This window comes from Bombina bombina, chromosome 4 (genome assembly GCF_027579735.1).
Source record: "Bombina bombina isolate aBomBom1 chromosome 4, aBomBom1.pri, whole genome shotgun sequence".
Taxonomy (NCBI): Eukaryota; Metazoa; Chordata; class Amphibia; order Anura; family Bombinatoridae; genus Bombina; species Bombina bombina.
In genome coordinates this window covers 1084222323-1084241059 of record NC_069502.1, presented here as the reverse complement: position 1 = coordinate 1084241059, position 18737 = coordinate 1084222323, and the positions used below count along the sequence as shown (strand labels likewise).

The 18737-nt window shown below is 39.6% G+C and overlaps 1 protein-coding gene across 1 annotated transcript in view; it reads right to left on the bottom strand.

Annotated features, from left to right (window-relative positions):
* Window positions 1–18737, bottom strand: part of SRBD1 (S1 RNA binding domain 1) — an 823313-nt gene that overhangs the window by 95399 nt on the left and 709177 nt on the right. The window contains exons 19-20 of the mRNA XM_053712257.1: window positions 16217–16393; window positions 9852–9998 (exon numbers count right to left, since the gene is read on the bottom strand). Of these exons, the coding sequence (XP_053568232.1) occupies window positions 9852–9998; window positions 16217–16393 (324 nt within the window). The remainder of the gene's footprint in view (window positions 1–9851; window positions 9999–16216; window positions 16394–18737) is intronic.

Genomic DNA, 18737 nt, shown 5'->3' with positions numbered 1-18737 from the left:
TATGTTTTCTTTCATGTAATTAGCAAGAGTCCATGAGCTAGTGACGTATGGGATAATGACTACCCAAGATGTGGATCTTTCCACACAAGAGTCACTAGAGAGGGAGGGATAAAATTAAAGACAGCCAATTCCTGCTGAAAATAATCCACACCCAAAATAAAGTTTAACGAAAAACATAAGCAGAAGATTCAAACTGAAACCGCTCTGCCTGAAGTACTTTTCTACCAAAAAACAGCTTCAGAAGAAGAAAATACATCAAAATGGTAGAATTTAGTAAAAGTATGCAAAGAGGACCAAGTGCTGCTTTGCAGATCTGGTCAACGAAGCTTCATTCCTAAACGCCCAGGAAGTAGAAACTGACCTAGTAGAATGAGCCGTAATTCTCTGAGGCGGAGTTTTACCCGACTCAACATAGGCAAGATGAATTAAAGATTTCAACCAAGATGCAAAGAAATGGCAGAAGCTTTCTGGCCTTTCTAGAACCGGAAAAGATAACAAATAGACTAGAAGTCTTACGGAAAGATTTCGTAGCTTCAACATAATATTTCAAAGCTCTAACAACATCCAAAGAATGCAACGATTTCTCCTTAGAATTCTTAGGATTAGGACATAATGAAGGAACCACAATTTCTCTACTAATGTTGTTGGAATTCACAACTTTAGGTAAAAATTCAAAAGAAGTTCGCAACACCGCCTTATCCTGATGAAAAATCAGAAAAGGAGACTCACAAGAAAGAGCAGATAATTCAGAAACTCTTCTGGCAGAAGAGATGGCCAAAAGGAACAAAACTTTCCAAGAAAGTAATTTAATGTCCAATGAATGCATAGGTTCAAACGGAGAAGCTTGAAGAGCTCCCAGAACCAAATTCAAACTCCAAGGAGGAGAAATTGACTTAATGACAGGTTTTATACGTACCAAAGCTTGTACAAAACAATGAATATCAGGAAGAATAGCAATCTTTCTGTGAAAAAGAACAGAAAGAGCAGAGATTTGTCCTTTCAAAGAACTTGCGGACAAACCCTTATCTAAACCATCCTGAAGAAACTGTAAAACTCTCGGTATTCTAAAAGAATGCCAAGAAAAATGATGAGAAAGACACCAAGAAATATAAGTCTTCCAGACTCTATAATATATCTCTCGAGATACAGATTTACGAGCCTGTAACATAGTATTAATGACAGAGTCAGAGAAACCTCTTTGACCAAGAATCAAGCGTTCAATCTCCATACCTTTAAATTTAAGGATTTCAGATCCTGATGAAAAAGGGACCTTGTGACAGAAGGTCTGGTCTTAACGAAGAGTCCACGGTTGGCAAGAGGCCATCCGGACAAGATCCGCATACCAAAACCTGTGAGGCCATGCCGGAGCTACCAGCAGAACAAACGAGCATTCCTTCAGAATTTAGGAGATTACCCTTGAAGAAGAACTAGAGGCGGAAAGATATAGGCAGGATGATACTTCCAAGGGAAGTGATAATGCATCCACTGCCTCCGCCTGAGGATCCCGGGATCTGGACAGATACCTGGAAGTTTCTTGTTTAGATGGGACGCCATCAGATCTATTTCTGGAAGTTCCCACATGTTGAACAATCTGAAGAAATACCTCTGGGTGAAGAGACCATTCGCCCGGATGCAACGTTTGGCGACTGAGATAATCCGCTTCCCAATTGTCTATACCTGGGATATGAACCGCAGAGATTAGACAGGAGCTGGATTCCGCCCAAACCAAAATTCGAGATACTTCTTTCATAGCCAGAGGACTGTGAGTCCCTCCTTGATGATTGATGTATGCCACAGTTGTGACATTGTCTGTCTGAAAACAAATGAACGATTCTCTCTTCAGAAGAGGCCAAAACTGAAGAGCTCTGAAAATTGCACGGAGTTTCAAAATATTGATTACAGTCCAGGTCGGAAGCACAAAAGAAGCCCCCTGAATTAAACGATGGTGATCTGTCCACCATGTTAGAGAGTGTCGAACAATCGGTTTTAAAGATATTGTTTGAGATATCTTCGTGTAATCCTTGCACCATTGCTTCAGCATACAGAGCTGAAGAGGTCGCATGTGAAAACGAGCAAAGGGGATCGCGTCCGATGCAGCAGTCATAAGACCTAGAATTTCCATGCATAAGGCTACCGAAGGGAATGATTGTGACTGAAGGTTTCGACAAGCTGCAATCAATTTTAGACGTCTCTTGTCTGTTAAAGACAGAGTCATGGACACTGAATCCATCTGGAAACCCAGAAAGGTTACCCTTGTCTGAGGAATCAAATAACTTTTTGGTAAATTGATCCTCCAACCATGATCTTGAAGAAACAACACAAGTCGATTTCGTATGAGATTCTGCTAAATGTAAAGACTGAGCAAGTACCAAAATAAGGAAATACCACAATACCCTGTTCTCTGATTACAGGGACAGAAGGGCACCGAGAACCTTTGTAAAAATTCTTGGAGCTGTAGCTAGGGCCAAACGGCAGAGCCACAAACTGGTAATGCTTGTCCAGAAAAGAGAATCTCAGAAACTGATAATGATCTGGATGAATCGGAATATGCAGATATGCATCCTGTAAATCTATTGTGGACATATAATTCCCTTGCTGAACAAAAGGCAAGATAGTCCTTACAGTTACCATTTTGAACGTTGGTATCCGTACATAACGATTCAATATTTTTAGATCCAGAACTGGTCTGAAGGAGTTCTCCTTCTTTGGTACAATGAAGAGAATTGAATAAAACCCCATCCCCTGTTCCGGAACTGGAACTGGCATAATTACTCCAGTCAACTCTAGATCTGAAACACATTTCAGAAACGCTTGAGCTTTTACTGGATTTACTGGGACACGGGAAAGAAAAAATCTCTTTGCAGGTCTCATCTTGAAACCAATTCTGTACCCTTCTGAAACAATGTTCTGAATCCAAAGATTGTGAACAGAATTGATCCAAATTTCCTTGAAAAAACGTAACCTGCCCCCTACCAGCTGAGCTGGAATGAGGGCCGCACCGTCATGTGGACTTAGAAGCAGGCTTTGCCTTTCTAGCTGGCTTGGATTTATTCCAGACTGGAGATGGTTTCCAAACTGAAACTGCTCCTGAGGATGAAGGATTAGGCTTTTGTTCTTTGTTGAAACGAAAGGAACGAAAACGATTATTAGCCCTACTTTTACCTTTAGATTATTTTTATCCTGTGGTAAAAAAAGTTCCTTTCCCCACCAGTAACAGTTGAAATGATGGAATCCAACTGAGAACCAAATAATTTGTTACCCTGGAAAGAAATAGAAAGTAAAGTTGATTTAGAAGCCATATCAGCATTCCAAGTTTTAAGCCATAAAGCTCTTCTAGCTAAAATAGCTAGAGACATAAACCTGACATCAACTCTGATAATATCAAAAATGGCATCACAGATAAAATTATTAGCATGCTGTAGAAGAATAATAATATCATGAGAATCACGATGTGTTACTTGTTGCGCTAAAGTTTCCAACCAAAAAGTTGAAGCTGCAGCAACATCAGCCAAAGATATAGCAGGTCTAAGAGATTACCTGAACACAGATAAGCTTTTCTTAGAAAGGACTCAATTTTCCTATCTAGAGGATCCTTAAACGAAGTACCATCTGACGTAGGAATAGTAGTACGTTTTAGCAAGGGTAGAAATAGCCCCATCAACTTTAGGGATTTTGTCCCAAAATTCCAATCTGTCAGACGGCACAGGATATAAATGCTTAAAACGTTTAGAAGGAGTAAATGAATTACCCAATTTATCCCATTCTTTGGAAATTACTGCAGAAATAGCATTAGGAACAGGAAAAACTTCTGGAATAACCACAGGAGCTTTAAATACTTTATCCAAACGTTTAGGAATTAGTATCAAGAGGACCAGAATCCTCTATTTCTAAAGCAATCAGTACTTCTTTAAGTAAAGAACGAATAAATTCCATTTTAAATAAATATGAAGATTTATCAGCATCAACCTCAGAGACAGAATCCTCTGAACCAGAGGAGTCATCAGAATCAGAATGATGATGTTCATTTAAAAATTCATCTGTAGGGAGAGAAGTTTTAAAAGATTTTTTACGTTTACCTAGAAGGAGAATAACAGACATAGCCTTCTTTATGGATTCAGAAACAAAATCTCTTATATTATCAGGAACATTCTGCACCTTAGATGTTGAAGGAACTGCAACAGGCAATGGTACTTTACTAAAGGAAATATTATCTGCTTTAACAAGTTTGTCATGACAATCAATACAAACAACAGCTGGAGAAATGGCTACCAAAAGTTTACAGCAGATGCACTTAGCTTTGGTAGATTCAGCACTTGACAGCGATTTTCCTGTAGTATCTTCTGAATCAGATGCAACGTGAGACATCTTGCAATATGTAAGAGAAAAAACAACATATATATAAAGCAAAATTGATCAAATTCCTTAAATGACAGTTTCAGGAATGGGAAAAAAGGCCAAGAACAAGCCTCTAGCAACCAGATGCAATAAAAAATGAGACTTAAATAAATGAAGAGACTAAAGCGACGCCCATATTATTTGGCGCCTAAATGCTTTTGGCGCCAAAAATGACGCCACATCCGGAACGCCGACATTTTTTGGCGCGAAAATAACGTCAAAAAATGACGTAACTTCCGGTGACACGTATGACGCCGGAAACGGAAATAGAATTTTTGCGCCAAAAAAGTCCGCGCCAAGAATGACGTAATAAAATGAAGCATTTTCAGCCCCCGCGAGCCTAATAGCCCACCGGGAAGAGTCAAATTTTTGAAGGTAAGAAAAAATGAATAAATCAAAAATGCATTATCCCAAATATGAAACTGACTGTCTGAAAATAAGGAAAGTTGAACATTCTGAGTCAAGGCAAATAAATGTTTGAATACATATATTTAGAACTTTATAAACAAAGTGCCCTACCATAGCTTGGAGTGTCACAGAAAATAAGACTTACTTACCCCAGGACACTCATCTACATATAGCAGATAGCCAAACCAGTACTGAAACGAGAATCAGCAGAGGTAATGGTATATATAAGAGTATATCGTCGATCTGAAAAGGGATGTAAGAGATGAATCTCTACGACCGATAACAGAGAACCTATGAAATAGACCCCGTAGAAGGAGATCACTGCATTCAAATAGGCAATACTCTTCTCACATCCCTCTGACATTCACTGCACGCTGAGAGGAAAACCGGGCTCCAACTTGCTGCGGAGCACATATCAACGTAGAATCTAGCACAAACTTACTTCACCACCTTCCATCGGTAGGCAAAGTTTGTAAAAACTGAATTGTGGGTGTGGTGAGGGGTGTATTTATAGGCATTTTGAGGTTTGGGAAACTTTGCCCCTCCTGGTAGGAATGTATATCCCATACGTCACTAGCTCATGGACTCTTGCTAATTACATGAAAGAAATGGCATCACAGATAAAAATTATTAGCATGTTGAAGAAGAATAATAATATTATGAGAATCATGATCTGTTACGCTAAAGTTTCCAACCAAAAAGTTGAAGCTGCAGCAACATCAGCCAATGATATAGCAGGTCTAAGAAGATTACCTGAACACAGATAGCCTTCTTAGAAAGGATTCAATTTTCCTAGTCTAAAGGATCCTTAAATGGAAGTACCATCTGACGTAGTAATAGTAGTACGTTTAGCAAGGGTATAAAATAGCCCCATCAACTTAGGGATTTTGTCCCAAAATTCTAATCTGTCAGACGGCACAGGATGATAAATTGCTTAAATACGTTAGAAGGAGTAAATGAATTACCCAATTTATCCCATTCTCAGAAATTACTTCAGAAATAGCACCAGGAACAGGAAAAACTTCTGGAATAAACCACAGGGAGATTTAAAAGACCGTATCTAAACGTTTATAATTAGTATCAAGAGGACCAGAATCCACAATTTCTAAAGCAATTAGTACTTCTTTAAGTAAATGAACGAATAAATTCCATTTTAAATAAATATGAAGATTATCAGCATCAATCTCTGAGACAGAATCCTCTGAACCAGAAGAGACATTAGAATCATAATGATGATGTTCATTTTAAAAATTCATCTGTATAAAGAGAAATTTTAAAAGATTTTTTATGTTTACTAGAAGGAGGAATAACAGACATAGCCTTCTTGATGGATTCAGAAACAAAATCTCTTATGTTATCAGGAACATTCTGAACATTAGATATTGATGGAACTGCCAACAGGTAATGGTACATTACTAAAGGAAATATTATCTGCATTAACAAGTTTGTCATGACATTTAATACAAACAACAGCTGGAGGAATAGCTACCAAAAGTTTACAGCAGATACACTTAGCTTTGGTAGTTCCAGCACCAGACAGCGATTTTCCTGAAGTATCTTCTGACTCAGATGCAACGTGAGACATCTTGCAATATGTAAGAGAAAAAACAACATATAAAGCAAAATTGATCAAATTCCTTAAATGACAGTTTCAGGGAATGGGAAAAAATGCCAATGAACAAGCTTCTAGCAACCAGAAGCAAAGAAAAATGAGACTTAAATAATGTGGAGACAAAAGCGACGCCCATTATTTTTTTAGCGCCAAATAAGACGCCCACATTATTTGGCGCCTAAATGCTTTTTGGCGCCAAAAATGACGCCACGTCCGGAACGCCAACATTTTTGGCGCAAAAGACGTCAAAAATGACGCAACCATCCGGCGACACGTATGACGCCGGAAACAGAAAAGATTTTTTGCGCCAAAAAAGTCAGCGCCAAGAATGACGCAATAAAATGAAGCATTTTCAGCCCTCGCGAGCTAACAGCCCACAGGGAAAAAAGTCAAATTTTTAAGGTAAGAAAAATAATTGATTCAAGTGCATTATCCCAAATATGAAACTGACTGTCTGAAATAAGGAATGTTGAACATCCTGAGTCAAGGCAAATAAATGTTTGAATACATATATTTAGAACTTTATAAACAAAGTGCCCAACCATAGCTTAGAGTGTCACAGAAAATAAGACTTACTTACCCAGGACACTCATCTACATGTTTTTAGAAAGCCAAACAAGTACTGAAACGAAAATCAGCAGAGGTAATGGTATATATATTAAGTAGTATTCGTCGATCTGAAAGGGAGGTAAAGAAGATGAATCTCTACGACCGATACAGAGAACCTATGAATAGACCCCGTTAGAAGGAGATCACTTCATTCAAAATAGGCAATACTCTCCTCACATCCTCTGACATTCACTGCACGCTGAGAGGAAAACCGGGCTCCAACCTGCCTGCGGAGCGCATATCAACGTAGAATCTAGCACAAACTTACTTACTTCACCACTCTCCATAGGAGGCAAAGTTTGTAAAACTGAATTGTGGGTGTGGTGAGGGGTGATTTATAGGCATTTTAAGGTTTGGGAAACTTTGCCCCTCCTGGTAGGAATGGTATATCCCATACGTCACTAGCTCATGGACTCTTTGCTAATTACATGAAAGAAAATCTTATTTTCCCTTCAAAAAAAAATAAACTATAAAAATTCTACAAGACTAGTGGAACAGGATGTACCCAAGATAGAAATTTATGTGCAAATTAGCTTCGCAGATTAAAATTTAACCAACTTCAATGCTAAATTATTCTATATAATTTATATCAGTCCTGTATTTCACTTGCCTAATCCATTACCATATCATGAGGAACACATGGAGTTGAAAGATTCACTTAGATCAGAAAATCATGGGCAGTAATCGTGATGCATCTCGGAATCGAATCATTGACAGGATAATCGTAATCAAATCGAATCGTGATACCAGTGAAGATGCACAACCCCTAATATATATACCCACACCCATATATATATATATAACACAGCACACACATATATATATATATATATATATATATATATCTACACACACACACACACACACAAACATAAATATATATATACATATGGATACAAAGAGCTAGAAAATAACAGCGCTTAGAGTATAATGAGGCAAATTATTTAAAAAAAATGTGTTTAGTTATTAAGATCTGTGATGCTACCAATATAACCTGACAAGGTAATCTTGGTGGCCCCCGGCTACCAAGAAATACAGAGTCTAATAGAACAAAAAAATGGATTAGAAGATTGGTGTATGGGCGCAAAACAGTACTTATCACTGAAAATTAATTAGTTAACATGTATGGTATTGATCAATAAAACCAATTAAAATTCATCAATGTATAACATATAACAATGAATATAATATATTGCAATAACAGTCCAATAACTGATGTCCAAAAGAGTTGTTAGAAAAGGTTCCCACATGAAAGGGGAATTTCTTAGTTAGAACAAACTTCAGGTAAGTTGGTGTGCCCACAGAAACCAATAGTAATAGATGAATTGTCTACTTACAAAGACTACCTCAACTCAAAATGAGGTAAGTGCCGCACTGTTTGTTAAGTAGTTGGTTCTCTAGTTCATTGGCTCCTTTCCATATATATGTGTGTGTGTATCCACTTTAATCAAAAACACCATGGAGAGAGATTTCCTTTTTGTCAATTCCCTTGTGTCTGATGTTTCTTGCACATATCATGAAGACTGCTGCAGGTACTTTAGACATATATATATATATATATATATATATATATATATATATATATATATATATATATACTGTATATATACTGTATATATACACACACACACACACATATATATATACTGTGTATATATATATAATTGCAGTGCACCAGGTGATTGCTGATGTGAGGAGTGCCGTTTCCACTACGCTCTTTATATATATATAATTATATATATATGTGTGCTTACGAGGAGGGAAGCAGCCTCTTTTAGACCAGTGTGCTTTTCACAGAGGAAAACTTTCGGGGCTGGACTGACCTTACTTGGTGGGATCATTATATACTTTAGGAAAGTTTTCCTCTGTGAAAAGCACACTGGTCTAAAAGAGGCTGCTTCCAGGAGGTAAATTGCCAAAGAACTAGCTGATGAGCTGTTGTTCGTTCCTGGTAGAGCGCTTCTCTCTTCGTATGCAAATTAATATGACCCAGGGGGAAATCTCACTATGGGTGATGGGGGAAACCAGACGTGGACTCCCTTGCACAGTATGCTTAGAGGAATGTGGCCGCACATATATTTTTTTACTCTATATTGAGTATTTTAGAAAACTTGTCCTGAAAAATGATATACTTCTAAATAAACTGGCATTCAACCTTAAAGGGACAGTAAATACTTTGAGATTTAAAAATACAAATTCTATGTGTAGTAAAACAACATATACTTCCATTATTTATTTGCCCCCTTTCCATGTAATTCAGCTCTAAAAATTGTGGATTTTCTAATTCTCAGACCTAAAAAAACTGCAGACCTCCAAAAGCTAACCCTGCTACATACATTTCCACAATTGGCTTTAACTAATAACAATTGCACTTTATACTAACATAATGACACTGGCTAGTCTTGTTGTCTGCAGACTCAAGCACTGATTGTCTCCATCACGAAATCAAGTGGTGGTTGGATTTTGGCTACTGAAAAACTATTGCAACAAGGTGTTAATTTGCTTAAAAATGTTTAGAGGTGTTATTCTAAAGCAACAAACTGAATTGTCTTTTAATTACAAAGCGCTCACTGTCCCTTTAAAAGGAAATGGAACTCAAATGTATCCTGCTGGTATAAAATAAGGCTGCTTTAACCTACAAGCACCATGATCAGTACAACATCCACACACACTGGGTGCTGATCTCTGGGTTTAACTGGGTTCTGATTGGCCGGTAGAATCTGTGCACAGCGCACCAGCACACTGCTAACACTTTATACAGCACAAACCACACTCATCTCAGAGCTGTGATAACAGACTTAAAGTAATTACAGCTAATAAGACTTACTTCATTGCTAAGCCATACGACTCAGGGTGCACACAGGTTTCATCCAAAGGATTTGGCCGAGCAACAATGTTTGAAGCAGTTTTTGTTGCCTTTTTACCCGGCTTTGAAATGTTAGTTTCCACACTGGCCTGCGCTCCTGCTTGGTCCCTGACAGAAATAAAAGACAGTTATGATTACTCAAAAACACGTTTTGTCTAACAATAAAAAACAGAATTTATGTTTACCTGATAAATTACTTTCTCCAACGGTGTGTCCGGTCCACGGCGTCATCCTTACTTGTGGGATATTCTCTTCCCCAACAGGAAATGGCAAAGAGCCCAGCAAAGCTGGTCACATGATCCCTCCTAGGCTCCGCCTACCCCAGTCATTCGACCGACGTTAAGGAGGAATATTTGCATAGGAGAAACCATATGGTACCGTGGTGACTGTAGTTAAAGAAAATAAATTATCAGACCTGATTAAAAAAACCAGGGCGGGCCGTGGACCGGACACACCGTTGGAGAAAGTAATTTATCAGGTAAACATAAATTCTGTTTTCTCCAACATAGGTGTGTCCGGTCCACGGCGTCATCCTTACTTGTGGGAACCAATACCAAAGCTTTAGGACACGGATGAAGGGAGGGAGCAAATCAGGTCACCTAAATGGAAGGCACCACGGCTTGCAAAACCTTTCTCCCAAAAATAGCCTCAGAAGAAGCAAAAGTATCAAACTTGTAAAATTTGGTAAAAGTGTGCAGTGAAGACCAAGTCGCTGCCCTACATATCTGATCAACAGAAGCCTCGTTCTTGAAGGCCCATGTGGAAGCCACAGCCCTAGTGGAATGAGCTGTGATTCTTTCGGGAGGCTGCCGTCCGGCAGTCTCGTAAGCCAATCTGATGATGCTTTTAATCCAAAAAGAGAGAGAGGTAGAAGTTGCTTTTTGACCTCTCCTTTTACCGGAATAAACAACAAACAAGGAAGATGTTTGTCTAAAATCCTTTGTAGCATCTAAATAGAATTTTAGAGCGCGAACAACATCCAAATTGTGCAACAAACGTTCCTTCTTTGAAACTGGTTTCGGACACAGAGAAGGTACGATAATCTCCTGGTTAATGTTTTTGTTAGAAACAACTTTTGGAAGAAAACTAGGTTTAGTACGTAAAACCACCTTATCTGCATGGAACACCAGATAAGGAGGAGAACACTGCAGAGCAGATAATTCTGAAACTCTTCTAGCAGAAGAAATTGCAACTAAAAACAAAACTTTCCAAGATAATAACTTAATATCAACGGAATGCAAGGGTTCAAACGGAACCCCCTGAAGAACTGAAAGAACTAAATTGAGACTCCAAGGAGGAGTCAAAGGTTTGTAAACAGGCTTAATTCTAACCAGAGCCTGAACAAAGGCTTGAACATCTGGCACAGCGGCCAGCTTTTTGTGAAGTAACACAGACAAGGCAGAAATCTGTCCCTTCAGGGAACTTGCAGATAATCCTTTTTCCAATCCTTCTTGAAGGAAGGATAGAATCCTAGGAATCTTAACCTTGTCCCAAGGGAATCCTTTAGATTCACACCAACAGATATATTTTTTCCAAATTTTGTGGTAAATCTTTCTAGTTACAGGCTTTCTGGCCTGAACAAGAGTATCGATAACAGAAACTGAGAACCCTCGCTTCGATAAGATCAAGCGTTCAATCTCCAAGCAGTCAGCTGGAGTGAAACCAGATTCGGATGTTCGAACGGACCCTGAACAAGAAGGTCTCGTCTCAAAGGTAGCTTCCAAGGTGGAGCCGAAGACATATTCACCAGATCTGCATACCAAGTCCTGCGTGGCCACGCAGGAGCTATCAAGATCACCGACGCCCTCTCCTGATTGATCCTGGCTACCAGCCTGGGGATGAGAGGAAACGGCGGGAACACATAAGCTAGTTTGAAGGTCCAAGGTGCTACTAGTGCATCCACTAGAGCCGCCTTGGGATCCCTGGATCTGGACCCGTAGCAAGGAACTTTGAAGTTCTGACGAGAGGCCATCAGATCCATGTCTGGAATGCCCCACAGCTGAGTGACTTGGGAAAAGATTTCCGGATGGAGTTCCCACTCCCCCGGATGCAATGTCTGACGACTCAGAAAATCCGCTTCCCAATTTTCCACTCCTGGGATGTGGATAGCAGACAGGTGGCAGGAGTGAGACTCCGCCCATAGAATGATTTTGGTCACTTCTTCCATCGCCAGGGAACTCCTTGTTCCCCCCTGATGGTTGATGTACGCAACAGTTGTCATGTTGTCTGATTGAAACCGTATGAACTTGGCCCTCGCTAGCTGAGGCCAAGCCTTGAGAGCATTGAATATCGCTCTCAGTTCCAGAATATTTATCGGTAGAAGAGATTCTTCCCGAGACCAAAGACCCTGAGCTTTCAGGGATCCCCAGACCGCGCCCCAGCCCATCAGACTGGCGTCGGTCGTGACAATGACCCACTCTGGTCTGCGGAATGTCATCCCTCGTGACAGGTTGTCCAGGGACAGCCACCAACGGAGTGAGTCTCTGGTCCTCTGATTTACTTGTATCTTCGGAGACAAGTCTGTATAGTCCCCATTCCACTGACTGAGCATGCACAGTTGTAATGGTCTTAGATGAATGCGTGCAAAAGGAACTATGTCCATTGCCGCTACCATCAACCCGATCACTTCCATGCACTGAGCTATGGAAGGAAGAGGAACGGAATGAAGTATCCGACAAGAGTCTAGAAGTTTCGTTTTTCTGGCCTCTGTCAGAAAAATCCTCATTTCTAAGGAGTCTATTATTGTTCCCAAGAAGGGAACCCTTGTTGACGGAGATAGAGAACTCTTTTCCACGTTCACTTTCCATCCGTGAGATCTGAGAAAGGCCAGGACAATGTCCGTGTGAGCCTTTGCTTGAGGAAGGGACGACGCTTGAATCAGAATGTCGTCCAAGTAAGGTACTACAGCAATGCCCCTTGGTCTTAGCACAGCTAGAAGGGACCCTAGTACCTTTGTGAAAATCCTTGGAGCAGTGGCTAATCCGAAAGGAAGCGCCACGAACTGGTAATGTTTGTCCAGGAATGCGAACCTCAGGAACCGATGATGTTCCTTGTGGATAGGAATATGTAGATACGCATCCTTTAAATCCACCGTGGTCATGAATTGACCTTCCTGGATGGAAGGAAGAATAGTTCGAATGGTTTCCATCTTGAACGATGGAACCTTGAGAAACTTGTTTAAGATCTTGAGATCTAAGATTGGTCTGAACGTTCCCTCTTTTTTGGGAACTATAAACAGATTGGAGTAGAACCCCATCCCTTGTTCTCTTAATGGAACAGGATGAATCACTCCCATTTTTAACAGGTCTTCTACACAATGTAAGAATGCCTGTCTTTTTATGTGGTCTGAAGACAACTGAGACTTGTGGAACCTCCCCCTTGGGGGAAGTCCCTTGAATTCCAGAAGATAACCTTGGGAGACTATTTCTAGCGCCCAAGGATCCAGAACATCTCTTGCCCAAGCCTGAGCGAAGAGAGAGAGTCTGCCCCCCACCAGATCCGGTCCCGGATCGGGGGCCAACATTTCATGCTGTCTTGGTAGCAGTGGCAGGTTTCTTGGCCTGCTTTCCCTTGTGCCAGCCTTGCATTGGTCTCCAAGCTGGCTTGGCTTGAGAAGTATTACCCTCTTGCTTAGAGGACGTAGCACTTTGGGCTGGTCCGTTTCTACGAAAGGGACGAAAATTAGGTTTATTTTTTGCCTTGAAAGGCCGATCCTGAGGAAGGGCGTGGCCCTTACCCCCAGTGATATCAGAGATAATCTCTTTCAAGTCAGGGCCAAACAGCGTTTTCCCCTTGAAAGGAATGTTAAGTAGCTTGTTCTTGGAAGACGCATCAGCCGACCAAGATTTCAACCAAAGCGCTCTGCGCGCCACAATAGCAAACCCAGAATTCTTAGCCGCTAACCTAGCCAATTGCAAAGTGGCGTCTAGGGTGAAAGAATTAGCCAATTTGAGAGCATTGATTCTGTCCATAATCTCCTCATAAGGAGGAGAATCACTATCGACCGCCTTTATCAGCTCATCGAACCAGAAACATGCGGCTGTAGCGACAGGGACAATGCATGAAATTGGTTGTAGAAGGTAACCCTGCTGAACAAACATCTTTTTAAGCAAACCTTCTAATTTTTTATCCATAGGATCTTTGAAAGCACAACTATCCTCTATGGGTATAGTGGTGCGTTTGTTTAAAGTGGAAACCGCTCCCTCGACCTTGGGGACTGTCTGCCATAAGTCCTTTCTGGGGTCGACCATAGGAAACAATTTTTTAAATATGGGGGGAGGGACGAAAGGAATACCGGGCCTTTCCCATTCTCTATTAACAATGTCCGCCACCCGCTTGGGTATAGGAAAAGCTTCTGGGAGCCCCGGCACCTCTAGGAACTTGTCCATTTTACATAGTTTCTCTGGGATGACCAACTTGTCACAATCATCCAGAGTGGATAATACCTCCTTAAGCAGAATGCGGAGATGTTCCAACTTAAATTTAAATGCAATCACATCAGGTTCAGCTAGTTGAGAAATGTTCCCTGAATCAGTAATTTCTCCCTCAGACAAAACCTCCCTGGCCCCATCAGACTGGGTTAGGGGCCCTTCAGAAATATTATTATCAGCGTCGTCATGCTCTTCAGTATCTAAAACAGAGCAGTCGCGCTTACGCTGATAAGTGTTCATTTTGGCTAAAATGTTTTTGACAGAATTATCCATTACAGCCGTTAATTGTTGCATAGTAAGGAGTATTGGCGCGCTAGATGTACTAGGGGCCTCCTGAGTGGGCAAGACTCGTGTAGACGAAGGAGGGAATGATGCAGTACCATGCTTACTCCCCTCACTTGAGGAATCATCTTGGGCATCATTGTCATTGTCACATAAATCACATTTATTTAAATGAATAGGAATTCTGGCTTCCCCACATTCAGAACACAGTCTATCTGGTAGTTCAGACATGTTAAACAGGCATAAACTTGATAACAAAGTACAAAAAACGTTTTAAAATAAAACCGTTACTGTCACTTTAAATTTTAAACTGAACACACTTTATTACTGCAAATGCGAAAAAACATGAAGGAATTGTTCAAAATTCACCAAATTTTCACCACAGTGTCTTAAAGCCTTAAAAGTATTGCACACCAAATTTTGAAGCTTTAACCCTTAAAATAACGGAACCGGAGCCGTTTTGAACTTTAACCCCTTTACAGTCCCTGGTATCTGCTTTGCTGAGACCCAACCAAGCCCCAAGGGGAATACGATACCAAATTACGCCTTCAGAAAGTCTTTTCTAAGTATCAGAGCTCCTCTCACATGCGACTGCATGCCATGCCTCTCAAAAACAAGTGCGCAACACCGGCGCGAAAATGAGGCTCTGCCTATGCTTTGGGAAAGCCCCTAAAGAATAAGGTGTCTAAAACAGTGCCTGCCGATATTATTATATCAAAATACCCAGATAAAATGATTCCTCAGGGCTAAATATGTGTTAATAATCAATCGATTTAGCCCAGAAAAAGTCTACAGTCTTAATAAGCCCTTTTTGAAGCCCTTATTTACGATCGTAATAAACATGGCTTACCGGATCCCATAGGGAAAATGACAGCTTCCAGCATTACATCGTCTTGTTAGAATGTGTCATACCTCAAGCAGCAAGAGACTGCTCACTGTTCCCCCAACTGAAGTTAATTGCTCTCAACAGTCCTGTGTGGAACAGCCATGGATTTTAGTGACGGTTGCTAAAATCATTTTCCTCATACAAACAGAAATCTTCATCTCTTTTCTGTTTCTGAGTAAATAGTACATACCAGCACTATTTCAAAATAACAAACTCTTGATTGAATAATAAAAACTACAGTTAAACACTAAAAAACTCTAAGCCATCTCCGTGGAGATGTTGCCTGTACAACGGCAAAGAGAATGACTGGGGTAGGCGGAGCCTAGGAGGGATCATGTGACCAGCTTTGCTGGGCTCTTTGCCATTTCCTGTTGGGGAAGAGAATATCCCACAAGTAAGGATGACGCCGTGGACCGGACACACCTATGTTGGAGAAAAAAACCTTTTTATTTTTACTACTTTGGTTACATAAATGGTTACATAAATGCTTAATAGATGTGATATAACAAATAATTCTAAAAACATTGAAAAAAAACGTTTTTTTTTTGTTACTTTTTAAAACTAATATTAATAAAAAATGATAATCCATAGAGTTAAATAACTTTATAAAAAAAAATAAAGCACATCACACTGATTTAAACTACAGTAACAATATTATTATTATGATCTGTGAGCTTTTGCGCAATATTAAATTCCATATGATGCATAATTATTAAGTAACAAAATACCTGCATAAGTTCCTAACAAATTCCTGGTTTATTCTAATGAAGCCGGCACACTGCTGGAAGGATTTGGGCCCTAGGCCTTTGACACTCTTGAGTTGCTCACGATTTATAAAGGGTCCATTCTTCTCTCTTCTTTCAACAATATTTTTAGCCCTCGCAGAATTCAATCCAGCAATATGCCTAAAATAAAAATAAACAGTACTGTATAAATATACTTTATTAAACAAAAACACACTAATTAAAATTGCTGATCAGTATGCAAACACAGGTTCTATAAGCAAAAGACAAAAATAAACTTTCATGATTCATATAGAGCCAATTTAAAAAACAAAACAAAAAAACAACTTCCAATTTACTTCTATTATGAAAATGTGCACAGCGTTTTTATGCGTACAGCTCCTACTGAGCATGTGCAAGAGTTCACAGAATATACATATATGCATTTTGTGATTGCTTGAGGGCTGTCACATGCTACATAGGGCAACAAATTCAGAAAATGTTGTGAGAATAGAGAGTGGGATTCATGCAGCAGTCGAATTAGCTGTAATGTCCTTTCTCTCCGCTGAATTTTGGCAAATGTAGTCCTGTATGAATCTGATGGTAAACTAACCTAAACTAGAAGAGCTCCACGAATCACTGATTTAATGGCAGGTGAGATGAGCCAGTAAAATACCAGACAGAAGTCAGGGGACAGATGATGTATTTTGGATGACGACTGCACTGTGATGTAAATTAAACCAATCATAATCAGTTCTATAGCACAGACATGTGCTTATTAATACCTTTCTTACATTACATCTTTGTGATATTCTTCATTTCAAATAATTTCCCCCGTTACCTCTGCACATTATTTGTTATACATTTACTGTGTGCGTAGTAAAGGGACATAAAACAACACATTTCTATCATGCATGGGCAATATTATTATACAATAATAACAACTTATACAGTGCTTTTCTCTGGGTTGGACTCAATGAGCTTAAACATCTTAAAATATAATTTGTATAAAAAAGGTTACATTAAAGGGACATGAACCCCATGTTTTTCTTTCATGATTAAAGGGACATGAACCCCATGTTTTTCTTTCATGATTAAAGGGACATGAACCCCATGTTTTTCTTTCATGATTAAGCATGTGGTTTTAAACAGCTTTCTAATTTTCTATTATTACATTGGTTTTGTTCTCTTAGACTCAGGAGCTGATGATTGGTGGCTGCACATATATGCCTCATGTTATTAGTTCACCCAATGCATTAACTATCTCCCAGTAATGCATTTCTGCTCATTCAACAAAAGGACACTAAGAGAATAAAGCAAATTAGATAATAGGAATAAATTGGAAAAATGTTTAAAATTGCTTGCTCTATCAGAATCATGAAAGAAACTTTTTGTGTTTGATGACCCTTTATAGATATTTATTTTGATTTCAAAACTAAAATGAAAAGCACAAATAGTCTGTGGGATAGAAGCTCCACTGGCTGATAGGAAAAACACCCACTTCTCTATAGGTGGGCAGTGACATGCCCCACACGCATGTTTAACTCTCAACACAGGCAATATTAAAATGTCCTCTTTAAAGGGACATAATACTCATATGCTAAATCACTTGAAACTGATGCAGCATAGCTGTAAAAAGCTGACAGGAAAATATCACCTGAGCATCTCTATGTAAAAAAGGAAGATATTTTACCTCACAATTTCCTCAGCTCAGCAGAGTAAGTTCTGTGTAAAAAGTTATACTCAGCTGATCCCAGCTGCAGGTAAAAAAAAAAAATGAAGAAATGAACAGCAGCCAATCAGCATCAGCAGTGCTGAGGTCATGAACTCTTACTGTGATCTCATGAGATTTGACTTAACTCTCATGAGATTTCATAGTAAGCTTCCTTTACCCGTGAAATAATATGAGAGTTCACGAGGCTCATCCTTTCAGCTGTCCCAGGACAGACATACTAATATGCTGCTTAGAAATCCTTTACAATCGGATGTGGCTACTGAGGAACTTTTGAGGTAAAATATCTTTCTTTTTTACATAGAGATGTTTAGGAGATATTTTCTAGTCAGCTTTTTACAGCTATACTGCATCACTTTCAAGTGTTTAAACATTTGGGTATTATGGTCCTTTAAAGTGAAAGTCAACCATAGCGTTTTTAAACGCTAGGGTTGACTGTTGAAACAAATAAAGGGCACTTTCATTCATGAAGTATAAGATACTTCATGCAGAAAGTGTCTTTATTCGTTTCAACCATTTGCCGTTCTTAGCTGCTACAGCAGCCCACGGCAAAAAAATATTTTGCTAAGAGGTGACATTTTCACCTCATAGCAAATAGCTGTGTGGTAAATCCGGCTCCCATAGGCCCCAAACCGGATTTACCGCACGGCTACTGGCTAAGAGGTGAAAACGTCACCTCTTAGCAAAAAATGTTTTGGGCTGAACGGCTAACGGTTGAAACGAATAAAGGCGCTTTCTGCATGAAGTATCTTATACTTCATAAATGAAAGTGCCCTTTATCTGTTTCAACAGTCA